A 27,434-nucleotide genomic window follows, 5' to 3' on the forward strand; every position below is an offset into this window, starting at 1 on the left:
TGTTTGTGTATGGTGTAAGAAAGTGGTCCAGTTTTCCCAGCACCATTTATTGAAAAGACAGTCCTTTCTCCATTACATATTCTTGCCTCCTTTGCTCTAGATTGACCACACAAACTTGGGTTTGTTTCTGGGATCTCTACTCTGTTCCATTGGTCTAGGTGTCTATTTTCTGTGCTTGTACCATACCAATTTGGTTACTAGAGCTTTGTGGCACATCTTGAAATCTGGGGCTGTGATACCTCTAGCTTTCTTCTTTTCCCAAGATTGCTCTCGTTATTCAGCTTCTTTTGTAATTCCGCACAAGTGTTGTATTATTTGCTCTGGTTCTGTGGAAAACGGTATAGGCATTTTGAATAGGGAGTACATTGAATCTGTAGATTCCTCTGGGTAGAATGGACATTCTAACAATATTAATTCTTCTAATTCATGAGCATGGTTTATCCTTCATGTCCGCTTCTTTAATTTCATCAAAATTTTATTTTTCTCATCAATATTTTATTTTTCCATAGGAGGTCTTTCCAAATTTATTCCTAGATATTTTATTTTCCCCCCTTGGTCTTTGTGCAACTGTAAATAGAATTGTTTTCATTTCTTTGTGCTCCTTCATTATCAGTATAGAATTTGTACAGAAAATCAATATATGTCTATATATTAGTTTTGTTTCCTACAAGTTAATTGAATTTATTCATTCTAATAGTTTTTTTGGTGGTCTTTAGGGTTCTGCAAATATTGACAGTTTTGCTTCCTTACCCATTTGGATGCTTTTTTAAAAAAAGATTTTATTAAGTAATATCTATACCCAATATGGGGCTTGAACTCACAACCCACAATCAAGACTTATGTGCTCCACTGACTAAGCCATCCTGGCCTCCTGGATGCCATTCCTTTATCTGGTCTGCCTGCTGCAGCTTAGACTTCCCATACTGTGTTTAATCAACGTGGTCAGGTTTATTTTCATTAATCTTTCACAACACACACAACACATCTTTTATTTCCCTATGAGCTCATTCTTGATACAGCTTTGCTAACTTTAATTCATTTTTTTATTCAATCAGTGCTGTGTCATAGTGTGAATTAAATAATTTATGTGCCTGTTTTTAAGTGGTTCCTATTTCTTCGATTCCTTCCAATAAGAGATAGAATCTAGGTCCCATCTCCACAAACCTGGGCAGACTCTCAAAGGTTTTAACCAATGAAATGGCACAAGCGGAAGCATCAGACTTCTGAAGCTAGGTTATGAAAGCCCATGCAGTTTCTTTTTGGTCTCCTAGGACCCTCCCTCTCTGAAGCCAGCTACTATGTGCCAACATGGAGAGTCTACTGATAGGTGCTCTGGTGAACAGTACCAGCTGAGTTCAGCCTTCAAGTCATTCCAGCCCAGGGACCAGGCATATGAGTGGTTAAGTTTCCTAGATGATTCCTGTCTCCCTTCCCACTAGAAGTTGAATTGGTCCAGTGAATGGAGCAGAGACATGTCCTTTCCATTGCACCTTGCCTGAATTCTGAGCCCAGGGAATCTGTAAACAGTGGGGGATTTATTCCACTAACTTTTAGGGTAATTTGTTACATAGCATTATGCAAGTCAATCATTATACATAGGCCCATGTGCCTAACTTAGGCAAGGGACAGTTCTCTCATCCTAAATCTTATTACTTTTTGCCGTCAAGACATGTTGAATGATGTAGAGGTCTGAACTAGTACCTCCTATTAGTCTTTAAACTACTGTAACTCTCCTGTCCTCACCTATAAATTAGAGGGGCCTATACTTTCCCTTCTTAGAGGGATATTATGAGAGAACGTAAAAACATGCTGAAACCCGACACAAGCAAAATAGTTGTGTGTGTGTGTGTGTGTGTGTGTGTGTGTGCGCGCGCGTGGCCCTTTTCATTCAGCTGGAGCAAAGATATTCATATGCAAATCCCCCATGAACTTGAAGTTTAAGATTTACTCAGGATCTCTAGACTTCTGCAGTGTAAGATCTCACTGATTTCTGTTCCCCCACAAAGACTTTTGTAGACTGTCACTCTTCTAATTTTGAAAAATTAGAAAAATTCTGAATAACAAATTTTCTTTTAACACCCTCTTCATGGTGATAGGAATATTAACTAATTTTAACACAACAACAACAACAAAAGAAACACACACACACACACAAGAAAACAAAACAAAAAACAGATATAGAAGGAAAAAAAAAAACCAAGAAATATGTCTTAAGTCCTCACAATGATTATATTTGGGTAAGAAAATTAACAATTACTGAAATTTTTTTCTTTACACTTCAGGTTTTTTGCTTAGATAACAATTTATTACTTCTACAACATATATTCTTTAAGTCAGTTGGTTGAATAAGCCATGTGAACACACTGCTGTCCTTGCAGATTGATACCCAATCCCCACTCCAGGCACCAGAACAGTGGGTGGCCTGGGCTCCCACCTTCCCTTGCATCACCAGTTGGAAATGTTTTCCTCTCTTCCCACGGTTCCAAGTACCTTCTCCCACTCCATCCCTGGTACCAGCAGACCCACGGAAACAAAGGCTTCAGGGTAACAAGAACAGCACCAACTGTCATATTGCCCAATACCCTGGGAGAGAGTCCCTTGCTAGGAGAGCAGGTGCCTGGCTTCTCTGGTCCCTGCAGAGCTGAGCAAATACCAAGTTAGACCAAAGCTGTTCAGAGGGGCTGGTCCCCCTGTGTGACTCTGTCTACTAAAACTGAAGCCAAGGAGCCAAACCACTCAGAGTCTAAAATGGTCTCCTCTGCTGCCTTTCTGGAGCCGGCCTGCCTCTCCAGTGCCCATTCAGAGGGTGCAACCATCTGTCTTAGGCTGTCCTGTTCAACTGCTCTGCCCAGGGCCAGGTAAGTGGCTGTCAGCATTGGTCCCCCTGCTGCTGGACAGCCTGCAAGGCTTCAGCCGGGCTCGGACAACCACGTCTGGCCCACGGGAAGGTCTATGGGCTGCCCCTTGCAGAGCAGATTGCCAAAAGCCTTATGGTACCCCCGGTTCAGAGGGTTCCATCCTCGCACTGGACCTATTTGCCAACTTTGTTTTAATTGTCAAGGGTCGGTCCTTTTAGAACCTCACTACTTAGAGCGTAGTCTGTGAACCAGCTGTGGGCAGCTCCTGGAAGCTCATCTGACTTGGAGAATCTCACCCCCAGATCTCCGACTCTGTAGTGTCATGAGGTCCTCACAAGACACGTGAGCACCTCACCACGGGACAGGCGCTCTATGCGAGAACACTTTTTAAAAATTTAACATTTTTGTCAGAGTAAAACCTGTTATACTAGTCATGGTAGAAACACTGAGAAAACAAAAAAAGAGAGAGAGAGATTTAAAAGGTGGGAAAAAGCATAATCCCATTCCCAGCAGAAAAGCCTCATTATTCATGCACTCTGGAAAGGGGAGGGAGAAGAGCTCAGCTCACTTTATTTCAGAGCCAAATCCCAGAGCATGAAAGTGAGGCGATTTCATTTTAAATCACCACCCACCATCACAAACACTAATTGGTCCAGTAAATGGTATTATAAAAGCTTAAGGTGGGAGCTGGGCCAGAACAGAACCCAGCAACACAGAAATATCCAGAGAACAATTCTGTTTCTTTATCTATAGCAGACTCTCAACTGGGGAGGTTTGTCGATATATGGAGACATTTTGGGTTGTCATAACAGGGGCGGGTGTGGGAACTACTGGCATCTCCTGTCTCAGGGAGGCTGCTCAACACCTCACAGTGCACATTTCCCGCCCTGCCCCCACCCCTGGAACCAAGAACAGTCTTGTCCAAAACGTCCCAAGTGTTGAGATTGAGAAAGCCCAACCTAGAGAATTAACCATACTGTCATTTTCTCTTGCCCCTTTGGCATCCCCTAATGCTCACACCACCAAAAAAAATTCCCTTCTGCAGTAAAAGGCCTGCCGTCCCCTCCCTCAATGACTTTCTACCCTTGGCCATGAGAGGAGCATGCCATTGAGTGTGTGACAGCCAGGGGCAGAGGGACAGAGGATCTGGGGCCCTGCCCTTTCAGCAGGAAGGGTTCCCACTTGTCACCTCATTACCCATGCAGCACAGGCCTTAGGTTACCTATTATAACATCAGAGAGGCCTCGGGGATCCTCTCGTCCAGCTCCCTCAGCATATTAAAGGGCTTCATCCCAGCCTCCACAGCACGAAGACCAGTTCCTTTGTAACACAGAGCAAAAGGAGACAGGACTCAGAGGAATGCAGAGAAAAGGAACAATGGCACAAACCCCAGTGTCTGAAGTGTCCAAGCAACTGTTGAATGGCTGCGCTCTATTTTTAGCTCAACTTCCCTGAAAAGGCACCCTGCCTCTCCTTTTCTCAAATGCCCTGCATACTCTCCAACTGTTTGGGCTCCTCCTCTCCTCCCCAAGTTTGCTGTCTAGGAAAGGGAAGTTTGTGTCACAGAACAGAGAAAGATCCATCCTAAGGGGCTGGGGGACCCAGGTCTCTGTTTGCCCAGCAAAGGCCCAGCTGACACTTTGCCTTGGCGTCATTAATAGAGTTCGCCTTTCCCCACAAGCGTGTCTAGAATTGGACGATGGATTCCACTGTAACCTTTCTTCTGGGGCATGCCATTCCCAGGGAGTACAAAGCTCCAAGTCTGGCGAGCTTCTGCAGAGCACCGTAAGCAAAAGACCTGAAAGTAGAGCTGATGTGCAATTATGTCTAATTTGGTCCTTTCTGGTGATGTGCCAGCCGACCAAAATTCCACTCACTGGAAATGACTGGACGCCGATGAAGGGAAACCCAGAACTCAGCCAAGGCATTCTAATCTTATGACTTGAGGGTGTCAAGAAAGAGGTTATTGGCACAGGCCATGGGAAAACCTACTCTCATCCTGATCCATAAAGTTACACAACAGTTTCCAATTCAAATTCAGTCTATCCTCCAACTTCTAACACCAGCACACATGAAAATCTCCCATTTCCAGGTGATACACACATACTGATCCAGGAGGTCTAAATGGTTTTATGGAGGTTCCAAGCTCAGGGAAAAAGCAGCAGCAAAATCAAGGCAAGATGATTCATCAGCAATTTGCTCTATCACACCAACAACTTCTACCTGAGGCTCTAACACCCAAGTCAAGTCCAGATAGGAAAGAACTTATTCTCTCACAATCAGACAACGATAATGAAATCTACTGTGGGGTTTTTCTCCCCTGCTTTTAAAAGCATTACAGGTCTCTCTAGTAAAGATAAAGAACAGGAAACTGCTCCATCTAAAACAACTGTTAGCAATTTGATGTACTTCCTTTCAGTCTTTTCCCCTATAGAATTTAAGTTCTAACTTCCCCATGGTAAGTCCTGACTTTTCACTTTATTTTATAAGCATCGCTCTGTGTCATTGGAAATCAATGAGTTGTCAACTAATCTTCCACAAAGCAGACAAGAATATCCAATGGAACAAAGACAGTCTCTTCAACAAATGGTGTTGAGAAACCCGGACAGCGGTATGCAGAAGAATGAAACTGGATCACTTTCCTATACCTTATGCAAAAATAGACTCAAAATGGATGAAAGACCTAAATAAGACAGGGAACCATTAAAATCCTGGAGGAGAACACAGGCGGCAACCTCTTCGACCTTGGCTGCTGCGACATCTTGCTAGACACGTCTTTAGAGACAAGGGAAATAAAAGCAAAAGTGAACTACTGGGACTTCTTCAGGATAGAAAGATTTCACACACAAAGGAAAAAAATCAACAAAACCAAAAGGCAACCTACAGAATAGGAGAAGATATTTGCAAATGGCCTATCATATAAAGGGCTAGTATCCAAAATCTAGAAAGAACTTATCAAACTCAACACCAAAAAACAAAAAATACTACTCAAGAAATGGGCAGAAGACATGAGCAGACATTTCTGCGAAGAAGACATCCAGATGGCCAAGAGACACATGAAAAAGTGCTCCGCATCACTTGGCATCAGGGAAATACAAATCAAAACCACAGTGAGATACCACCTCACAATAGTCAGAATGGCTAAAATAAACAAGTCAGGAAATGACAGATGTTGGCGAAGATGCAGAGAAAGGGAAACCCTCTAACGCTGTTGGTGAGAATGTAAACTGGTGCAGCCACTTGGGAAGACGGTATGGAGGTTCCTCAAAAAGTTAAAAATACAACTATCCTAGGACCAAGCAATTGTACTACTAGGTATTTACCCAGAGGACACAAACATAGTGATTCAAAGGGGCACATGCACCCCGATGTTAATAGCAGTAATGTCCACTATCCTCAAATGATGGAAAGAACCTGATGTCCATCTAAAGACAAATGGATGAATAAGAGGTGGTATGTCACACACACACACACACACACACACACACACACACACACACAGGAATATTATTCAGCCATCAAGAAGAATGAAATCTTATCGTTTGCAATGATGTGGATGGAGCTAGAGAATATTTTGCTAAATGAAATAAGTCAGAGAAAGAAATGCCATATGATCCCACTCATCTGTAGAATGTAAAAAACAAGAAAATGAGAATGGAGAAGGAAAGGAAAAATAAAATAAAAAACAGAGGGAGACAAACCATAAGAGACTCTTAATCACAGGAAACAAACTGAGGATTGCTGGAGGGAAGGTGGTTGGGGGGATGGGGTAACTGGGGGATGGACATTAAGGATGGCATATGATATAATGAGCACTGGGTGTTCTATGCAACTGATGAATCACTCAACTGTACCCCTGCAACTAATAATACACTATATGTTAACGAAATTGAATTTAAATAAAAAACTAAAAAAATCAATTTATTTTAAGTTGTGTCTGTGGTTCTCCAATGGCAACATTAACAGCTGTCTACTAATGCAGATTTCCAAAGTTTATATATAACAGAAGGCAGTAAATAAAGAGGATGGAGGAGAAGAAAAAGCAAACGCAAGCAATAAAACTGTAATGAGGAACCCATCTCCCAAAATCGTCTTGGTCACCAGTGTTATGATTTTCAATTTTCCACATCAGTTCTTCTGCCATCAGTGAAGAGGGCAGGCCTCCTGATTTCTTGAGCTAGCACATGTTCCAGATGGAGCAAATATAGGGGCAAAGTAAGGTGCACATGGGCTTAGGGTTGCTGCAAGTGAAAAGGAATGCTGAAAGAGGAAGGAGCAGAAACGATGCCGCAGTCGCTGCACCTCCAGTGCCTAAGAATCCTTGCCTTATGGCAACCAAGAGCCCCCATCCGCTCTGCTTTCCTCTCATGAATCCCACACGCATGTACACAGTCTCAGCTCTGGTCTCAGCTCACGCCATCTCCTCTGGGACCCCTCTTTGCTCCTCTGAGTCCCTAAGTGCTTTACCCTTGCTATCCCATTTTGTCCTAGTGACGCCATCCGACAGGTATGCTCTGATTTCAGAGGAGAGCAAAGCACAGCTGAGTGACAATGAGCCACAGAGCCAGGGCTCTGCGACACTATGATGTCTTCTTGGGCACAGATCAGCTCTCGAAGGGCAGAAATCGGCCCTAAGTGCTCCTTCATTGCATGAACACCTATGTCTTCCTTCCTTCCTAAGAATATTTGAACGGGTCAACCGAGACAGTAAAAACAAAACAAAACAAAACAAAAAACAAAAATAAAAACAAAAAACAACCAACAGTATAAAGAAATAAAGAAATGGGGTTAAAAAAAAAAAAACAGTAAGATACAAGAGCAATGAAGAGAGAAGGAAGAGAAATATACTGAAAACAATGCAAAACGCCTTCATAAATCCTAGACATGAGCCCCAAGTTTGTTTCTGTGCTTATCAGGCCAAAGCAAAACATGGAAAATGGATATTCATAAACTTCAGTTACGGATTTTTGTCAGAAAGTCCTGTTGCTATAGAAATGATGCTGGCAACAATGTAGATCTCAGCCACCCAGCTTGATCAAATACTTCTAAATGAGGCTATTTTCTGCCTAACTGTCGGCGAAGCCTGCAGACACTGCAAAGTCAACTTGATACAAACTGCTCTAAAAAGGACCACATACTAGGGGCACCTGGGTGGCTCCGTGGGTTAAAGCCTCTGCCTTTGGCTCAGGTCATGATCTCAGGGTCCTGGGATCGAACCCCACATCAGGTTCTCTGCTCAGCGGGGAGCCTGCTTCCCTTCCTCTCTACCTGCCTCTCTGCCTACTTGTGATCTCTGTCTCTGTCAAGTAAATATATAAAATCTTTAATAAAAAAAAAAAAAAAAAGGACCACATAGTACCCGGCTCTCTTCATCAGAATGCACTGCAAAGACCTGAAGTCACTGAGAGAAGCTTCCAATTATGAGGATGAGGTGCCTGCTGCTCAGCGGTGTGGCTGTTAGAGTGTCCTCTACGAGGCTGGCGCCCACCATAGCCTCACCAGCCTTCTGAGGCTGCCAAACCCTTTCTTTGTTATCTGCTCCCCCCCACATGCTGCTTGCACCCCCTTCTTTCATCTGTTTGGCCATAAGCAAAATGCTTGACTGAATAGCAGGTACCAGCCCACCCCCTAACTCACCACCTCCCCATGGCGATACTTACCACCTGTTTACGAGCAGCCAAAGTCCCTGTGCTAAAAATGTACAATGCCTCCAATTCTTCCTTTTCCAGGTAACGGCTAAACTGGGTTCAGTAGTTCTCCCATCACCACCACCAAATTTCCCATGTACTCAGAATCTTGGAATGTAAAGTTATTTTGAAACGGGGTCTTTGCCGAGGAAATGAATTAAAATCAAGTCACACCAGATTGGCATGGGCCTTAATCCAATGACGGCTGTTTTGTAAGAAGAGCAAACAGACACCTAGGAGAATTCTAGGTAATCAGAGAGGAAGAGATTGGGGTGATACAGCCCAAAGCCAAGAAACCGCAAGTGCCGCCAGCCACACCTATTAGCAAGGAAGACAAGACGCAAGAAGGAATCCTCCTGCAGAGCCTTCTGGAGGAGCAGGGCCCAGTCAAGGTGGTGACTCGGCTTCTAGCCTCCAGAACTGTGACAAAAATACATGACTGTTTTCTCTCCAACTGCAGGTAAGCCCCCAGTTTCAAAGGAAATTAATACAATGGCTAAATGGAATACCCAAAAGACAAAGCATCCAGTGCCAAAAACTGACTTTTCCATTTCTCTCCAACAGGTAGGGTGGGTGCAAAATCTAGAGCCACACTGCCTGGATTCAAATCTTGACTCTGTCATTCAATCGCTCGGTACCTCCTTCAGCTCTCCTAGAAAATAGGGATAACATTACCATCCCCGGAGGGTCAGGGTAAGGGTTAAATCTGGTGATTTGTATCAAGTGCCTCGAACAGCACCTGGCGTGTGGAAGGCCATGTCTCCATGTTATCATCAGCATCTTCAGGAGTTAAACTGACAGAACGAGGCAGAAGCCAATTCCTCTGTTTAGAACCGTGCGCACATTCTCCACTTCTCGTGGTCCTGTCCCCTCCTAGAAGACATGATGCACTATGGGACATCTCTCCCCAGGCTGTTCAAGGCAACCAGAGGCAAGCCCAAGACCAGGGTTAAATCAGGATTGCCCAGTCAAGTATAATTGCCCAATTTTCAATACTTCCTAAGCTACTGGCTCTGCAGATCCAACATTTTCTCTTGTTAAATAATCCCTGGGACTTCCTAGACTCTATTTAGCAGAAGCCCTGACCTTACCATTAACACACAGCAACATGGTTTGATGGAGGTAGACTGATCTGAAAATTCTTGGCTCATGTTCAACCAGGAAATAGAAGAATCACGAGCATTCCAGAAAAGCGAGCTGCCCAGTCCTGGATCCACCTTCCGCAGGGTACAGCGAAGCCAATACCCACCAAATACACTTCCTTATTCTGGACCCCACAGCTGTAGCTGTAGGTAAAGATGACCCATTCTCAGCCCTGGAAAAGAGTCCGCCCTGACTTGCAGTCCACAGTTCCTCCACAATGCTTACTCTCACACGCTCCTGCTACTTTTCAGATTAAGAATCCTCATGCCAGAGGCCTCAGGGGCCCGTCACAGGCTGCCTAACAAAGATGCCAAGTCCAGTAAACCAGTGGTAACTCATTTTAAAAAATACCCGCTTTCAAATAATACTTCCAAAGACAATCAGATCTAAATAACATCTTTGAAATTGATGGAATTATATTCATAGCTTGCACTGAATGAGCGCTTTCTCTGCACCAGAAACCAAGGACTTTACACAGATTAATTCATTCCACTGTTATTATCCCCTTTTTACAGTTCCACAACATGACCCAAGGAAGTTAAGGCTTTGCCCAAGGTCACACAATGGCTATTTGGAGGAGCTAACTATAATATTCTGTTTTAAAAATGTGACCAGTCTCCGAGAGGCAACCTACCACCTCCCTTTGCACTACTTATGGAGACCAAGGGCAAGTTGTTTTCTATGCAGTAATACTATTTATTTAAACTACCAGTTCCAAACTAAACTCTTTAAGAAGTTACGCATACTGTTGAGGAAAGACTACATTCTAACCCTTATTCCACAAACCACCTGAGCTTGTAAAGAAGTAAATCTTGCCACAGTTACATTTTACACCCTTGGTCCTTATGCCTTGTGAAGAGGAGGTCAATCCACACACACCCTCGGGGAGGTAATACAAACAAGAGCCTAGAGGCCTGCGTGCTGACTTCCTCCTTAAACTCCAAGCTATTTCACCCTTCTAAGGCTTCCTCAATTAACTTTATTGAAAAGTGAGCGGTGGATGGTAGTTCCTCTAAAAATTAACCAGAGCATTACTATATGATCCAGTAAACCCCTTCCTGGGTATACACTCAACAGAAGCAAAAGCAGAGACTCCCACACATTCTCGTATACCCCTATTTTCACAGCAGCATTATTCATAATAGCCAAAGTTAGAAACTAAGTGTTCATCAATGGACAAATGGATACACAAAACATGGTGCCTGTGTGTGTGTGTGTGTGTGTGTGTACACATAATACATATATTATACACACCATGGAACATAATACATATGATATATGTATTATGTACATATACACACCATGGAACATTATTCAACCTTAAAAAGGAAGTTCTGATACATGCTACAATTGGGATGCACCTTGAGGACATTCCAGTAGGTGACCTAAGTCAATTACAAAAGGGCAGAAATCAGATTCCACCTCCCTGCGATATCTAGAGTAATCACAATGATGAAGAAAGAGGAAGGGTGGGTGCCAGAGGCTGGGAGGCAGGGACATGGGCAATAAGTGCTTCATGAGTACAAAGTTGCTGTCTGACAAGAGAAAAAGCGCTGGAAATGAACTGTGGTTATGACAGCATAACACTATGAATGCACTCAATGCCCGAGGAGTGTATCCTTAAAAATGCTTAAAATGATAAATTTCATATTGTGTATTTTATGACAAACATGCATACACACAGAATGAGGGGTTTTTACTCTGTGGATTTCAAGACTTAGGTGCCGTTGGAATCTCCTACAGAGTTTTAAAACCATCTATTAAAATCACATGTCTCGGGCGCCTGGGTGGCTCAGTGGGTTAAGCCTCTGTCTTTGGCTCAGGTCATGACCTCAGGGTCCTGGGATCGAGTCCCACATCGGGCTCTCTGCTCAGCAGGGAGTCTGCTTCCTCCTCGCTCTCTCTCTCTGCCTGCCTCTCTGCCTACTTGTGATCTCTCTCTGTCAAATAAATAAATAAAATATTTAAAAAATAAATAAATAAAATTAAAAAATAAAATAAAATAAATAAAATCACATGTCTCAGGAGGTTAGACCCGGGGGGCCTCCTGATGTGGTGTGCTGGAAGGAAACCCTATCGCTCATAAGGCATTCAGGCCAGGAAGTGGGCCTGGCTCCTCCGGCACTCAGTGTCCTTGAACTGATAGGGAGGCGGCAGCAGCCATTCAGGCTGGGCTTCCCCAGCCTGAATGGGGATGGGGGGGTTGGGGGGGGTGGACCTGAAACAACATGAGAAACTTGCCTGGACCATGGATCCATACATTCAGTTATAAAGTACACCTGAAGAAAATCCTAGTGTTGACTTTCAGACCAGACAGTGGACTTGAACCCATAGTCCTGGTAGTCCTGCAGATGCTGCTGGGGAGAAGGTCCTTGTTGGCCTGTAAGATGGGAGCTGAGCGCTTAGTGGCGAGTGCCCAGTGGCTGCAGATAGAGTGGTATGGGGGGAGGTTAGCAGTTGGAGAAGCTAAGCGAAAGGAATGGGTGTTCACAGTATTGTGCTTTGAGGCTTTGGAGACTCGAATTTTTTATTTTAAAAACAGAAAAATACAACAACAAAATAAAAATACCTATGTTAGAGTTCTATACCAAAACAAATAAATGAGTATCTGGAGGATGGGATCCAGAGGCTCAACATTTTCATTGTAATATTAGGCAGCCATGTTGCCAACCATGAATTACTTACATGAGTCCTAAACCAAGATGTGCTATTAACCTAGCAAGCTGGCCCACTACTGGCACCCAGCAATCCTGAGAATTCTTCTCAAGCGCCAAATGACCCCAGCTGCCCTGCCTTCTACCCTTCCTTTACTTAAAAATAAATCACAACATCTCAACTTTGGAAAGAAAGGAATTTTTTTTAATTATTACTTTTTATTATGTTGTTGTAGTCACCATACACTATGTCATTAGTTTTTGATGTAGTGTTCCATGATTCATTGTTTACAAGTAACACTCAGTGCTCCATGTAATCCGTGTCACTAGGTAAACCTGTCCCCCACACCCCCCATCCCCATCCCCTTGAAAACTCTTGGTTTGTTTCTCGGAGTCCATAGTCTCTCGTGATTCGTCTGATCCTCCGATTCCCCCCCTCTTTCATTTTTCCTTTCCTTCTCCTAATGTCCTCCATGCTATTCCTTATGTCCCACAAGTGAAACCATAAGATAATTGACTCTCTCTGCTTGACTTACTTCACTCAGCATAATCTCCTCCAGTTCCATCCATGTTGATGCAAAAGCTGGGTATTCATCCTTTCTGATGGCTGAGTAATATTCCATTACATATATGGACCACATCTTCTTTATCCACTCGTCTATTGAAGGGCATCTTGGCTCTTTCCACAGTTTTGTGATTGTGGTCATTGCTGCTATGAACATTGGGGTGCATACAGCCCTTCTTTTCACTGCCTCTGTATCTTTGGGGTAAATAACCAGTTGTGCAATTGCCAGGTCATAGGGTAGCTCTATTTTTATTTTTTGAGGAACCTCCACACTGTTTTCCAAAGTGACTGCACCAACTTGCATTCCCACTAACAGTGTAAGAGGGTTGTTTGTTTTGTTTTTATGTAAGCCCCACACCCAGCATGGAGCCCAACATAGGGCCTGAACTCACGACCATGTAACTGAGACCTGAGCTGAGACCAAGAGTCAGATGCTTACCTGTTTGAGCCACCTGGGCACCCTAGGAAGAAAGGAGTTCTATCACCAGATTGAGAGACAGAGTTGCCTTCCCTAGTTTCATCCCCCATTGCTCAACATACAGATTTCCCCTGTCCCACATTCCCTTTATGAAACACTTGCTTACAGCACAGGTCTCAAAGACATTACTCTTGACAAGTTTTTTCAAGTTTAAAGTTTAAAGATTCTACTATTCATTTGTATATGCATTATTTATACTTCCTGTTAAAAGAAATGTTCAGCTGGACAAGGAAGGATCTGGCCAAAGATCTTGTCTTAGGATTTAGAAAGTTTACATCTCACAGATAACATTACCACATGTCATAACTTTGCCTTTTAAACTAGAGGAAGAAGCAAATCTCATTTCAAATATGGCTCCAAAGACAGCATATGTTACAAAACTCAAGTGGCACTGCCTTTGAGGCAGATCAGTGAGTCAGTGATCAACACTAACTTGAGTAAGACTACTCCAATAAGTTACTCAAGTACATGGCAAAATTACTCTCAGACACGATCCCACATACACACACTTGAATCATTTTCAGTGCAACTTCCCATACCTTGTATCTCTTTTGAGGTAAAGGTGAAACTCATTTTTCAAATACAGACAGGAGCTCAAGAAAGTCATATGCAATGTCACAAAGCAATTGACACCTTACCCTAAGCTCTTAACCTCACGGTTCCTTGTATTTCGCATGGTTCCAGGGTGACAATCCTTCCACACCAGCTACCTGGGTTGTCTCAGATGCTGCAGGGGACAATGGCAGCTTCCAAGAGGCCAAGAAGCTGCTGGACTCCTGTGTACGGTGATCTCTGTACTGTTCACAATTATTTTCCTCCCAGTTTGAGTGACTAAGGCAGCAAATGCAATCTCCAATTAAAGGACATGCCAAGGCTTCTTATTCTTTTCTAAGACTCAGATCACACTTGACCTCTAAAGGCAACTGCAGACTATGTAAATTCCATTGTATGTACGTGCTGAATGTAAGTAACCTCTTGTTGAATGAAAGAAAAATAGTGGTCCACCTCTTTACAGGCTGGTGAGACTTCTTGTGAGTCAAGACACTAATCCCCTACTATTATGTCGACCATCTTGATTGTCACAGTGGACACCAGATTGAGGGTCATTATTGCTTTTGACAGATCAGGGTCCTTCACACTTTCCCTTCACATGTTTTAAAAACCCGAGGCACCTGGCTGGCTCAGTGGGAAGAGCCTGTGACTCCTGATCTCAAGGTCTCGAGTTTGAGCCCCACCTTGGGTGTGGAAGTTACTAAAACAAACAGAAAACCTTAAGTAGCTACTGCCCAGCTAGGATGTTTTCTTGTCCCCATTGCTAAGTTCACCTTGCTGATCTTTAGATTTTTCATCCAGCTTCTCATCATCTCTCTCCCAACTCCAACAGCTTAACAACTATGAGTCCTGGATCTTCAAACACTTCACCCCACAGTCTGTCTCTCCATCTCTCTCTCTCTCTCTCTCTCACACACACACACACACACACTCTCACACACACCTAAAAATCAGGTCCCCACTGAATCCCTCCATGACAACAGACCTGTCTTTCAGATTCCAATTTTCTCCACAAGAACTTTCTAGCCTCATCAGATAAGGATAACTATTATAACCTTCTTAAATATAAAAAACATGTTCATAAAAAATTTGAAGAGGAAAACTTTTTTTTTTTTTAATTCACCCATTACCTCATTATCTAGATAGACCCACTGCTGACATAACAGTTGACCTATGCGCCAGATACTGGGGATACAGCAGTAACCAAAACACAGTCCTGACCCTCAAGGGTGTTTTTTTAAATTTTGTCCATGTTTCTCCTTAGAGGACTCCATGTAGCACAATGTTTTTCCAAGCTCATTTGTTTCGAAAGGTAATTCATGGTTAATCAATTCAAAATAGTATTCCCACCCTTGCCAGAGCCTACACTGAAGACGAATATATAAGCACAATCCTCCCAACTACCGGCGAATTCAAACAGATGACAGCAAACATTTTATTAAAGAACCAAGGAAGAAATCAGACTGTATCCAGAATTAGTGCCAAAGGAAAGGAAAGGACTGGTGTCACCCCACTTCCCATTGACAGGTAACTATCTTTATATATGGTTTTTAAATAATTTTTTTTCCTTCAGAAAATCTCCGCTACGGAATGAAAGCTAAAGCATTTGTGTTTCAGCTCTGTAATGACTCTGTCTCAGACAACTTATAAGGGTTCGATATGAGCAAAGCTCTGGGAAGCTGCCTTCCTGGATCTCATATGGGGGCAGTACAGTTTCGGGGGTGGCTGAAAGGAGAACTCCTAACCCGTGAGGCTGACTACATGACAAACATTTCCCAGCCCCCTCACCCCACGCCTGTGAAGCCTGCTTGGTCATCCCAGGGCTCAGGCCAAGGACAAGAAAGTGGCAGATGTAGCCAAATGCCGTGTAGCCATCACTGAAGCCTGGCCAATTTAAATTCTCCCTTGCTGAGGCAGTAAGTACTAGGGGGGGTGGACAGAAAACTTTTATAGGAAACGTGCTAGAATAAAATGCCCGCTCAAGAAGGAGAACTGAACAAATGCATCATTTCCAAGTGCCAAGGTGAAATGCAGCCGAGATTCTCCATTTCTCCTGGCTCCAACACACAGCCAGTTATTCTTATCCGTTGAGCTTCACTGGACCCATGAATTTAAGCTTCACTAACTTTCTAGAAGCAGTAAGGCCTGGGGGAGGTCCGACAAACCCAGTGCACTTCCTCGCCTCCCTTCCAGACAGCTACAGCACAAGCTGGACCCTGCTCGCCATACCCAACTCTATAACGGGAACCAAGCATAAAGACTAACACTTATTTCAAGTGGTTCCTGCCCATCTTGAGATCATCACGAACCCTGTGGGCTTTCAAAGGAGCAGCAGCCCCAATAGCAATCGACAGCCCTATCAGAGACAAGAGGATGCTTAGGAATGCACAGTGACAGTTCCTCACTCAGATGTGTGATTAACAACTCCACTATCATTTTAGGATGACAGAAAAATGCCGTACAAGAATCCAATCCCAGGGGCGCCTGGGTGGCTCAGTGGATTAAGCCGCTGCCTTCGGCTCGGGTCATGATCTCGGGGTCCTGGGATCGAGTCCCGCGTCGGGCTCTCTGCTCAGCAGGGAGCCTGCTTCCCTCTCTCTCTCTCTCTGGCTGCCTCTCTGTCTACTTGTGATTTCTCTCTGTCAAATAAATAAATCTTAAAAAAAAAAAAAAAAAGAATCCAATCCCAGTCAAACTTCATTTGGAAACAGCAAGGAAACACATTGGGTTGTTTTTGTTTTTGTTTTTGTTTACATATATATTAGAAAGGATAATTTGATCTCCACCCGAAGTAAGGTTCAGTCAATTTTCAAACTGGATAACTAAAAAAATTTCCCTATGAGTATATCCTTTCAACATAGTATGGGCCCAGGATTTAAAAAAAAAAAATTTTTTTTAAGTAAACTCCATCCTCAATGTGGGGCTCAAACTCACGACCCCAAGATGAAAGACTTGCATGCTCTGTTGATGGAGCCAGCCAGGCTCACCTGGGCCCAGGATTTTAAGTCCACTTTCTGTTCAGGAGAGAAAAGGGCAAAAAGCAGGGGAGAGAGGCATGAGGCAGGAACAATGAGGGGGAACCGCCATCGCCTTTGCCCCTCCAACTTTCAAGCATGGACTCTCCAGAGGCACCTTTGAACATGTACATTTCCACATATTACATCACTTAACCCTCTGAGCATGAACCTTCCACTTGCAGTTTCCAAGTATGGAAACTAAGACCCAGAGAAATGCAAGCAACTTGCTGAGGTTTCATACAGTAGGAAAACAAATCTAAACATTAAATGTTTGCCTGGCAATCGAAAGCTGCTCTATCTTTAACAGATAATAGAAACAAGTCCCTCCTTTAGAGAAACAGTACAGACACTTTAAGCAAAACTTGTAATAACAGCAAATATTTATCGAACATTTTCTCAGTGCCAGGACACCAACCTACCAGCTAGATAATGAACACAAACATCACTTGATTGAAATATAGGTTGCTTCCATCACTGGCAAATTAAGTCTTAGATGGAGAGGACTAAGGAAATGCATTAACATTACTTAAGATTAAATTAATATCTGTAAACAATAACAAAAAAACCACGAGAATGAAAGAAATTGCCAGGAGCTAATTGATCTTAATTTTTAAAAATTATATAAAAAGGTCCTCCTTTAGAAATTTGATAGTAATGGATACAGGAGAACAATTAAAAGCCATCTTTTGGGACACCTGGGTGGCTCAGTCAGTTGAACATCCAACTCTTTTTTTTTTTTTTAATTGAACATCCAACTCTTGATCTCCGCTCTAATCCTGATCTCAGGGTTTCGAGATCGACCCCCACGTGGGGCTCCGCATTCCCTGGGGAGTCTGCTGGAGATTCTCTCCCTCTCTCCCCGTCCCACCCCCGCCAAATAAAATCTTAAAAAAAAAAAAAAAAAAAAAGTCATCTTTGGGAACCCCAAGCAAAAAATTCAATCAAATCGTAGGAATGTCCTCCATAATCAGTAGCAAAACAAACAGATTTGCAGCTTCCCAGCAGTGTGGGTGTGACCTGAGTCCAACAGTATTTCTCCCAGCACGTAGAACTAGACATGAATAAGTGAGTGAATTAAAAATACTTCAAGTTGTTCTGAAGATGAAGATGGAGGACAAGGACATCCTTTAGCCCTTCCTGTCCAGGCCCCCATACCAGAGTTCAGATTTGCCAACCTGGCGCTTCCCTTTTACACAGAAAGTTTTCCCAATAGCTCCTAAGAGTACTTCCTCCACCTAGAAATCCTTGGGAAGTGGGCCTCCATCCCTCCTCCATAGGGATTTTGGACTTTATCTTCTGCATCCCATTTGTTTCCCAGAACAGAGAAAAGCGACCTTAAAGACAGACAAAAATAAATCCCATAAAATAAACACAAATTTGTATAGACATCAGTGCCCAGGCTCGTATGAGGTGCCAGGTGTGTGCTCAAATCAAACACACAAGAAGTAAGTTAAGTAAAGCCTTCGGTACTGTAGGCATGTGTTCACTTTTCAGACAAAAACCTGCAAGCACTGTGAGGAGGGAGGCTGTGCATGAGGAGCATCTTTTCACTTCTGCCGTTCTGCAGGGCGACAGAATCCCCTACAAGGCTCTCTGACATGCAGTGGGCCCAGCCCCAAGGTGCTGATTCAGAAGGTCTAGGGAGGCAGGGGTCGGGGGTGCCCAGAAATTCACCTTTTTAACAAGTTCTCAGGTGATGTTCTGCTGCTGTTGCTCCTCCAGAAAGTGCTCCCTGAAAAACACTGCTCTGGCTAGGGCACCAGCTGTCAGATCTGTGTAGGTGCACGGACATACTCGGTCTAGCCCATGATTCCAAAACTAAAGGGGAGTCCACTGAGAGTCTCGTTACATCAAGATGTTGAATGGGATATGTGCTATCAGCCATCTTCCCACAAAACAGAGATGTAGGTCACTGGAGGGCACTAAATCTCTAGTCAAATTTTAGAAGCAAAAATTGCCCCAGGTAACAGGATGAAAAAAGGAGGTAACAGAAACTCTACTGCCCAGTAGTTTACTTGTCAAGATCCCTGTCCTGCTCACCTGTTCTCAGAGAACGCGCCTTCTGGGATGGTTTAGAGTCAGTCTTCAGTCTCCCTGGCTGGAGCCAAGGAGCACCCAATAGGCGCCATGCTTACCCACGTCTGTATTCGTGGATCACCTTCAGTACCATAAGCATCAGCATCATTTGGTGATGGCTCTCCTACCCTGGACAAAACTCTGACCAACCTGCCCATCCACAGGAATCCCCAACCCTAGAAGCACGGTGTAGGGACCTCTGAGCAGCAGAGAGAGCGGACCCCAAACGCCCCCACGCACACACCTCACGGGCCCACCTGGAGTTTCCAGCACCAAGCACTCCACTCTCTCTCCCCACTTGGCTGGGCCTCTCACCCATCAAAATCTAGTTAAAAGTTCAAAAAAGGTGGGGAGCGTTTCAAAGAAAATGATACTTCAGTAAGAGACTGAGCCGAGCTACTTTCCTCAAGACAGCTCTGAGGACCCTTTGTCGTCTACAGAGAAATGATTCTGGGATATCTAGGAAATCCCCTGCCAGCTGCACCAGTGTGCCCCGGCAACTATCCCCAACTACCAAAGCTTCCAACCCGCACACGCTATCCATACCACGAATACACACAAATGCCTTGCACTTTTTCCTCCCACCTTCCTCAAGTTCTTGTTCAAGTTCACAGTCCATGAAGCCTTCCTATTGTCCCATCCAAATCCATCACTCTCGTGTCTTCTCTTTCACAGAACTAGGCAGTGCACTCCGAGGCATAACTATTATTCTGTATCTCCTAGGTTCTCTTACAGTTGTGTCCCCCGTGGTCCTTTTTCTTTCACCCATCATCTGTTGTACAGATTAAGTGCTCAATTAATTGAAATCTCCACAGTTCAGCAATGTATGCCAGGACCCACAGCAACCACTATTACAGGAGTATAAAACACTCCCTTCAAGGTCCAGAGAAAAACTCTAAGGCCACACAGTCCATCAGTGGTGGCAGTAAGGGTTCAAACCTACATCTACTTAACTACAAAGCTTTTGCCATTTCACTGACACCGTGCTGCCCTTCGAGGAAGAAAAACAAAGAGAACAGTAAAGTGAAAAAAAGTCTTGGCTTGCTTGTTGGTCCCCTCACTGCAAGCTTCTGCCTGATTTCTCATCAACCCCCGATTTTAAGGCATGGCCAGTATACGTAATCAAGTGTGTTTTACAAATTATCCCATTTGGAATCGCTGGAGCATACCACTGTATTATGGCAAAAACTTTCTTTCATTTCGGTGCCTCAGAGTAACATGGGATGTCTCCACACACACAGAAAACCCTTTGATGAAGCCTGGATGTACTGTATAAAAGGCTCATGTATTCTTCCAGGCTTTCCTTGGGGGCAGGGAGGAAGCAAAATCCCGTTTAGACCATGCGGTGCATTCACTGTTTAAAAGACCACACTATCCAAATAGCTACAGGTTTCTGGAGGTTGAGAAAATCGTGGCCAACACCGGAAACAAAAAAGAGGTGGAGCCTTCTGAGTATTTCAGGGAGACAAACTGACAACAGCCGGCGAAAGGAGCCTTCAGTTTCTGAAGGTTCCAGCTTTCAAGTTCCCACTGTCACCAGCCAGCTGTGTGACCTTGAGATATTATCATGGATTTCAGCTCCTTTGCGACATGGGGAAACACGGGCCCTCTCTAAGGTAATAATGAGCAGAAGGTAACAGCTGTACATGAAAAGCACCGACTCTTGCCAAGTTCCCTAACCTTAATACCCCAGGGCTCAACTGCCCACCCTGCAGGACCACACCTGACTATCAAATCAGAAGGTGAGTGAGTAGCCTTTGTTTCTCCTTCGGTTACCATGAAGACTTGGAGCGTTAGATCAGTGTGTATACTAGACTTTTGAGTAAAATGAGCTGTTAAAACACGTGCATAGTGGGGGGACACCTGGGTGGCTCAGTGGGTTAAGCCTCTGCCTTCGACTGAGGTCATGATCTCAGGATCCTGGGATTGAGTCCCACATCGGGCTCTCTGCTTGGCAGGGAGCCTGCTTTCTCCTCTTTCTCTCTGCCTGCCTCTCTGCCTACTTGTGATCTCTGTCAAATAAATAAATAAATAAAATCTAAAAAAAAAAAAAAAAAACTTGCATAGTGGGAACGGTAAGGGGCAACATCAAACCAATGGTTCCCTAGAGAAAAAGGGGGTCAGCTAACACCCTAAACACTAAATTCTAAAACACACTTGGTATTACCAAGCTTAAACTCTGCCAAACAAGTCATTTTGGCTAACATGGGTAATTAAAGTTAAAAGCATATTAAAATAACACTTTAGCTGTTGACCTTGAAGATCCTTTTGAAAAACTCAATCCAAACAATAGCACACAAAGGAGTGACTTGACTCTCCAATGATAGCATCACATGGCAACACAGCAGGCACCTTAAACCTTCTGCATTCACACAACACCACCGATGTAAGATGTAATGGGGAAGTCAGATGCACTGATGAGAGGAGGAGGAGAAAGGAAAGAAAAGCTCAAAGCATCAGGCAGAATAGCCCTCCCCCAACCTCCCCCCCCCACCCCCTCCACTGCCGCCCAACACACACACACACACACACACACACACACACACACCCCTTCCATTAGGCCCAGGTTGCACTTTTTAAAACAAACAGTGAAACACTGTTCACCACCAACTTTACAATGTTTCTCAAGAGAGAAGTTTTGCTGAGGACAAATAATCACAGTTCTTGCCAAAAGCACACTGACTACCTACCCACAGTAGGCACTTGAATATTGACTGAATTATCAATTCCGAGTGAGATCATCTACGTCTAATCACAAAGCCCCTCTTTTGTTATCAGTTGTATTCTTAACTCTCAAGTAACTGGAAGAAAACTTTTGACAGGTGGCAAACGTGGTTTGAGCATTACTTTGGCTAATTCATCATAATTCATTACAACAGCATGAAAATTATCTGCAAATCATGCCTAAGCTTAAGTGTCATTTCAGTTTGGTTTGGGGGGTACCTGGGTGGCTCAGTGGGTTAAGCGTCTGACTGTGGCTCAGGTCATGATCTCGGGATCCTGGGTTAGAGCCTGGCATCTGGCTCTGCACTCACTGGGGAGTCTTCTTCTCTCCCTCCCTCTGCCCATCCCCTGCTCATGCCCTCTCTCCCTCTCTCAAGTTAATAAACAAAATAGCTAAAAATAAATAAATTTGGTTTTGAGTGTAGAAGGATGCTCTGGTTATGATAATATATCATACAATATTCTGGTTAGGTCTAAATTCGTAAAGCCATTTCCACCTTTGCCTTTTGCCACGTCTTCCCTGCAGCATGGCATGAATGAGCAGTTACTTAGCTTTGTTCTGTAGTAATGGGACTCAAAGTAATTTCAAAGGTTGCAGGAGAATGTGGCCAAAATGGAAAAGGCAGGAATTAAATAGAAAATGATCTATTTAGTTTTAATTCAGTGCTCCAGTGCACCAATCAGGAAGACTTAAGCAATCTCTCCTGTCAGAAATCTGAGAAAGATACCTTCACAGAGAACTCACCAAGCAAAACCTCAAGTACAACTTACTATAGGGTATTTGACAGACACTCAGCCTGGTGGAGAAGAGAGATACCGTGACAGCCCTGAGCTCAGTGAGTTTACTTTGTCCAACAATTACTGAATTAAGTGATATTTCAAGGGGAGGAGCGGTGGCAGAACAGAAGACCAGAACTAAAACCAGTTTCACAGTTAATACTAATTCCTAAAAAGTCGTTTTCAAAGCCCAGTTTCAAATACCTTTCATTCAGAATACATGGTCCTAGAACTGAAATAACGACCATGGATGGGACATGTATTGGGGCTTGACTTATTGTTAAGTGTCAAGAATAAAGCCTGTTTGCTATAGTCCAAGGTCTCATGGAACCTGTACTTACCAAACCTACAGACAAGAGAAGCACAAATCTTTAATCAACATCGCAAGGACAGCGCCTTTTCCTTCCCCAGACTTCCTGAGAAAAGTTCACAGCACTGTCTGCAGTGAGGACATAGTGTTGACAGAGGCCTACCCCCCCCATCAACCCACTACCAGAAATTATGTATTCTGATACATCACAGTCTCCTTTTGCACGAATAGTATGTGTTACTTAACACTGGCTAACACTCAAGTGTGTTCAACTACGTTCTTTTAAAATTAATTATGAGTCCAGTTGCAAATTTCAGAAATGTTCATTTTAAAGGACTTAGAAGGCTACTTTATGAATGCCTTAATATTTTAGGGTGACCATAAAGTGTGGAAACTATCCAATAGGTTTCTTTTACTCCATGGCCAAAGCAGGTCGTGAGCTGGGAGAAAGCAGGTGAGAGTGATTCCAATAAGGCTGCACAACACCCCGTAACACCAGACTCATGAGAAAACCTGGACAACACTTTCCAGAGGAAGTGGCCATGGAGAGTGTTGTGGTTGTAAGATCAAAACCCCTTTGGTTGTTGCTCCTGGAGTATGCTAGGTCCACAGGTACATTCGATGGAAAAAATAAAAATCAAGCAAACATCACAGATCTCTCCGTCTCCACAGGTGACGCACGCCCTTTGTTCACAGCCACTTTGCATGAGCATATTGAACTAGTAAGAGATGACCCACCAACTACACTATGCATGAAAATGTGGTATGGAAAGCCCTTTCTTGGTGTGTCTGTGCCTCATTTCCAGACTTTGTGGTCATCTTCCAATTTGACACAGAGAAGCTACCATTTGTGCTGGGAGCTTGTCACATCAACAAAAGCGTTTAACCCACCTGTGGTTGACACCACACACACTGAATGACCACAGCATGCCTCCTTGAATGCAAAGAGCTCTGCTGGCTCTGTGGTTTACTCAAGGGTCATCCAGGCTGCAAAGAACTGGGTCCTGACCAACTGTTCTGTGCATTTCACTACTGTACAGAGGCTGCGCCTGGCTCCCTGGGCTTCTTCCTCATTGCCTGACACCAAAAGGGTCACATGGCAAAACGAACTTCCTATCTCTGACAATCCATTAACAGCCCAGCGCAGAGGAAGAACTTCCACAAGTTACTCCCTCTGTTTAACCGGGCAAGTGTCCGGCCCTCCCGACCGGCCGCCCCACCTTCCCAAACGCATGGAACAACCCTGTGGCAGGTATCACCACCTTAACCCCAACCTGATTCCTCTGTCACAAGGCCAAGCCAGGGCGAAAGATTAACCAGTGGTCTTCGGCCACGGGTTCACGGACAGGGCCAACCGTGGAGACGGAGCGCCAATTTTTTGTTTGTTTTAAAGGAAATACTTCCTGGCACACATTTAGCGAAGACTCTGAACTCTGTCCATGAAGCCACGTGGTTGGTGCTAATCTAGCTCCATCCACTCACGATCCGCCAGAGCAACCTCTTTCCGAACGGCAGTCCCTGGCGGGGTAATCTACACCATCTCGGTCAAGTCACGCGGGCTCGCGCCGGATCCTGGGGAGTCCAGCTCTGCGTCCTCTCCCGGTAGCAGTCCTGACAGGGTCGTAGGGAACAGGAGGGAAGACAGGCGTTGGGTCCGGCGCTGCCCGGTGCAGCAGCACCAGTATGGGATTCACGTCAGTGGGGTGCAAACTGGCTCTGGCTGCTCGGGGGCATTTCGAAGGAGCAGGCAGGGAGACGCCTGCCCGTCCAAGAGAGCCGCCTTTGCCACTGGTGGAGTGCGTGGGCACAGCACTTGCGGCGCCCACCTGTAGCCACAGCAAACAAACTTTCCTTCGGAGTCGGCACGATCCGGTCCCTTACGCCACCCCCCGGCCCCAGGCGGCAGCGTCCCGGAGCTCCGAGGGCTCCTCACCTGATCCCCCTAAGCCCCCAACCTGGCCTGGTCCAGAGCGCAACCCAGCGCCGCCCGCGCTCCCCAGGCGGGTTTTCCGGGAGAAGGACTGGGGTTACCAGCTGAGGAACAGGAATCTGTGGGGAGAACGGCAGAAGGCTGCTTACTTACTCCCTTCTGCAACTTCAGCTCTCAACTTTGCCAACGACACAGCCGCTGCCCTCCCGCTCCCTCCGCGCCGCGCACCCGGCTCCCTCGGCTTCTCCAACGTAGTCCCCGGGGAGGGGGCTCCCCAAGGCCGGCGGAAGCCGCGCGCACCCGGCGTACTTACAACCATAACGGGGTCTCTGCAGGGACGGCAACTCCTCGTGGGGCATCCTGCGCGGCTCTGGGGGCCCGCCCGAGGCGCGCCCCCCGCGGCTCCGCTCGCTGGCCAGGCTCGCCGGCTCCGCGCCCCTCCGGGGCGCTCGTGTCCGGCCTCTCGCTGCCCTCCCTCGGTCGCCCCGCGGTGGGCGGCCCGCTCGCTCGCTGCTCCCCGGTCGCCGCTCGTTGCGGCCGCCGCGCGCTCACACCCCAGCAAAAGTGAACTCTCGTCCCTCGCTCCGTCCCGGCCGCCGCCGCGTCCCGGGCAGGTTTCCTTTCTCCTGCAGCCCGGCCCCGTTATTCTCCGCGGTGGGAGCGCGCGCCGCGTCGCAGCGACCCCTACCGCGAGCGGGGCGCAGCGCCCGGGCCGCCTGAGCCCGCCCCTTTACCCGCCTGGGCGGAGGAAGGGGCTGAGCGGGGCGCCGGGTCCGGGATCCCCTGCAGCTGGGGCCCGCGCGCCGCTGGCTGCCTGGGGGCTGCGGCCGCCCCGCCTGAATTTTCACTTCTGGAGGGTTCTGAGGGTGGAAGTGAACCCACGCGGGGAAGAGCAAGCAAAACCGCAGAAGATACAGGCTGCGCCGGTCGCCCGGGGTGTTGCTCAGTTACAGAAGAACAAACAGCGCGGTTCTTTGCCCTCTGGGGAGATTGCGCGGTGCTTCCCCCCCCCCCCTCTTTTTTCTTTTTTTCTTTTCTTTCTTTCGAAAGTTGCTTCTGCGACTCTTTGTCTACACAATGCAGGGTTCGCCTTTCGTGACAAGAAACTGAGAGGGTGTGCATGTGTGTTGGGAGAGCGAGATAAACACTACCCAAGCAACCCCTCGAAACGCGAGCGCGAGTCGTCCTCGGCGCCCCTTTGGCGCGCTCCCCTTCCACGCCACGCCCGCGGCGTGCGGAACCGCCGCCCGGCCCAGGTGGGGTCTACACCACAGAAACCTTTTCCGGCTACGCTTGAAAGGAAATTAAGCTGCTCGCGACTCTTTTAAAAGGGGTTTTTCTAATGCGGTCGCCTGGAGCTGTTCTTTTTTTTTTTTTTTTTTTTTTTTTTTTTTATCTCTTGGTGCCCCAGAGTGGTAACATCTGGAGGCATGGGGACTGTTCTCTACCTGTGCCCTCTCCTGTCTGTCAAATGCGGGAGGCGTGGATGACCACGTGCTGTCAAAATAACTGAGGTGGAGTTGTGAGATGTTTTAATTGGAGAGAAAGGGCAGAGTGACACTCCTTTGAAGTATGCAAAGATACAGACCTCGGCCGGCTGTTTTCCGTCTCAGATGGGTGATGCAGTCCCTTGAAACTCAAGATTCTTGGGCCCTACCCTCAGAGCTGCCAGTTCAGTTGGTGTGGGCTGGGGTCCATGAATTTGCATTTCTTTTTTTTTTTTTTTTTTTTTAAAGATTTTTTATTTATTTATTTGACAGAGAGAAATCGCAAGTAGATGGAGAGGCAGGCAGAGAGAGAGAGGGAAGCAGGCTCCCTGCTGAGCAGAGAGCCCGATGCGGGGCTCGATCCCAGGACCCTGAGATCATGACCTGAGCCAAAGGCAGCGGCTTAACCCACTGAGCCACCCAGGCGCCCCTGAATTTGCATTTCTGACAAGCAGCGGGAGATGCTGACAGGGCAGATCTGCAGGCTGTGCTTACAGTGGTTCTGGGAGAAAACGGGCACGAGGGATTTCAGCTAGACTCAGGGAAATCTCACTCAGGCCAGCAAGAGGATTCTTTCCCTCTCCTATTTTTTTCTTTTTCTTTTCTTTTCTGGAAACATTAGATTCTCACCTGGCTGCAATGGAATGAATGGGGTTTTTTCTTCCCTAAAGAGCAGGTGCTTCTAATTATAAGAGCAATTCAAGGAGGAAAGAGCCACATTTTAAGTAACAGCACCCTATTAAGTGTTCACCCAGACAGGAACATGTGCAAGGAGAATTTTCTACACTTCGGAACATGCCGAATTAGAGGATAATCTGAACTTGATTCCATCTCTGTGATTCCTTGTATTGACTATGAAGCTCTTACTGGCACCTGTCAGTGTTCAGTGTGAGTGGAAGATTTAAGGCTCCCCCAAAAGTGTGTATTCTACCTCTTTAGAGATGAGGGGGAAGTCATAAACTTTTAATGGCCAAGGAAGCTGATAGAATTTGAAAGCGTGCTTTGAGATGGACCCTGAAGAGTGGGTCAGAGTTGGATGCACAATGTCTGCTCCAGGAAGGCCCACAAGGACAAAGGCCAGGTGGTGGGGCATGAGGGTAGGTAAGGGGTGGGGAGCGTGGGACCTGGTATCAGATTATGGAGGACACTGAGGTTAGGCTAAGGGGCCTGGATGTT

General features: G+C 45.6%; 1 protein-coding gene across 2 annotated transcripts in view; it reads right to left on the minus strand.

Annotated features, from left to right (window-relative positions):
* IQGAP2 (IQ motif containing GTPase activating protein 2) overlaps positions 1-25,512 on the minus strand; it is a 287,935-nt gene extending 262,423 nt beyond the window's left edge. Inside the window, exon 1 of one of the 2 annotated variants that reach the window (XM_082724767.1) lies at positions 25,085-25,512. In XM_082724767.1, coding sequence (XP_082580893.1) covers positions 25,085-25,130 — 46 coding nt within the window. In that variant the 5' untranslated portion in view covers positions 25,131-25,512. The remainder of the gene's footprint in view (positions 1-25,084) is intronic. The other variant, XM_082724769.1, reaches the window with a different exon arrangement.
* Positions 25,513-27,434: the final 1,922 nt, after the last annotated feature.

Source organism: Mustela nivalis, assembly GCF_964662115.1.
Source record: "Mustela nivalis genome assembly, chromosome: 3".
Lineage (NCBI taxonomy): Eukaryota > Metazoa > Chordata > Mammalia > Carnivora > Mustelidae > Mustela > Mustela nivalis.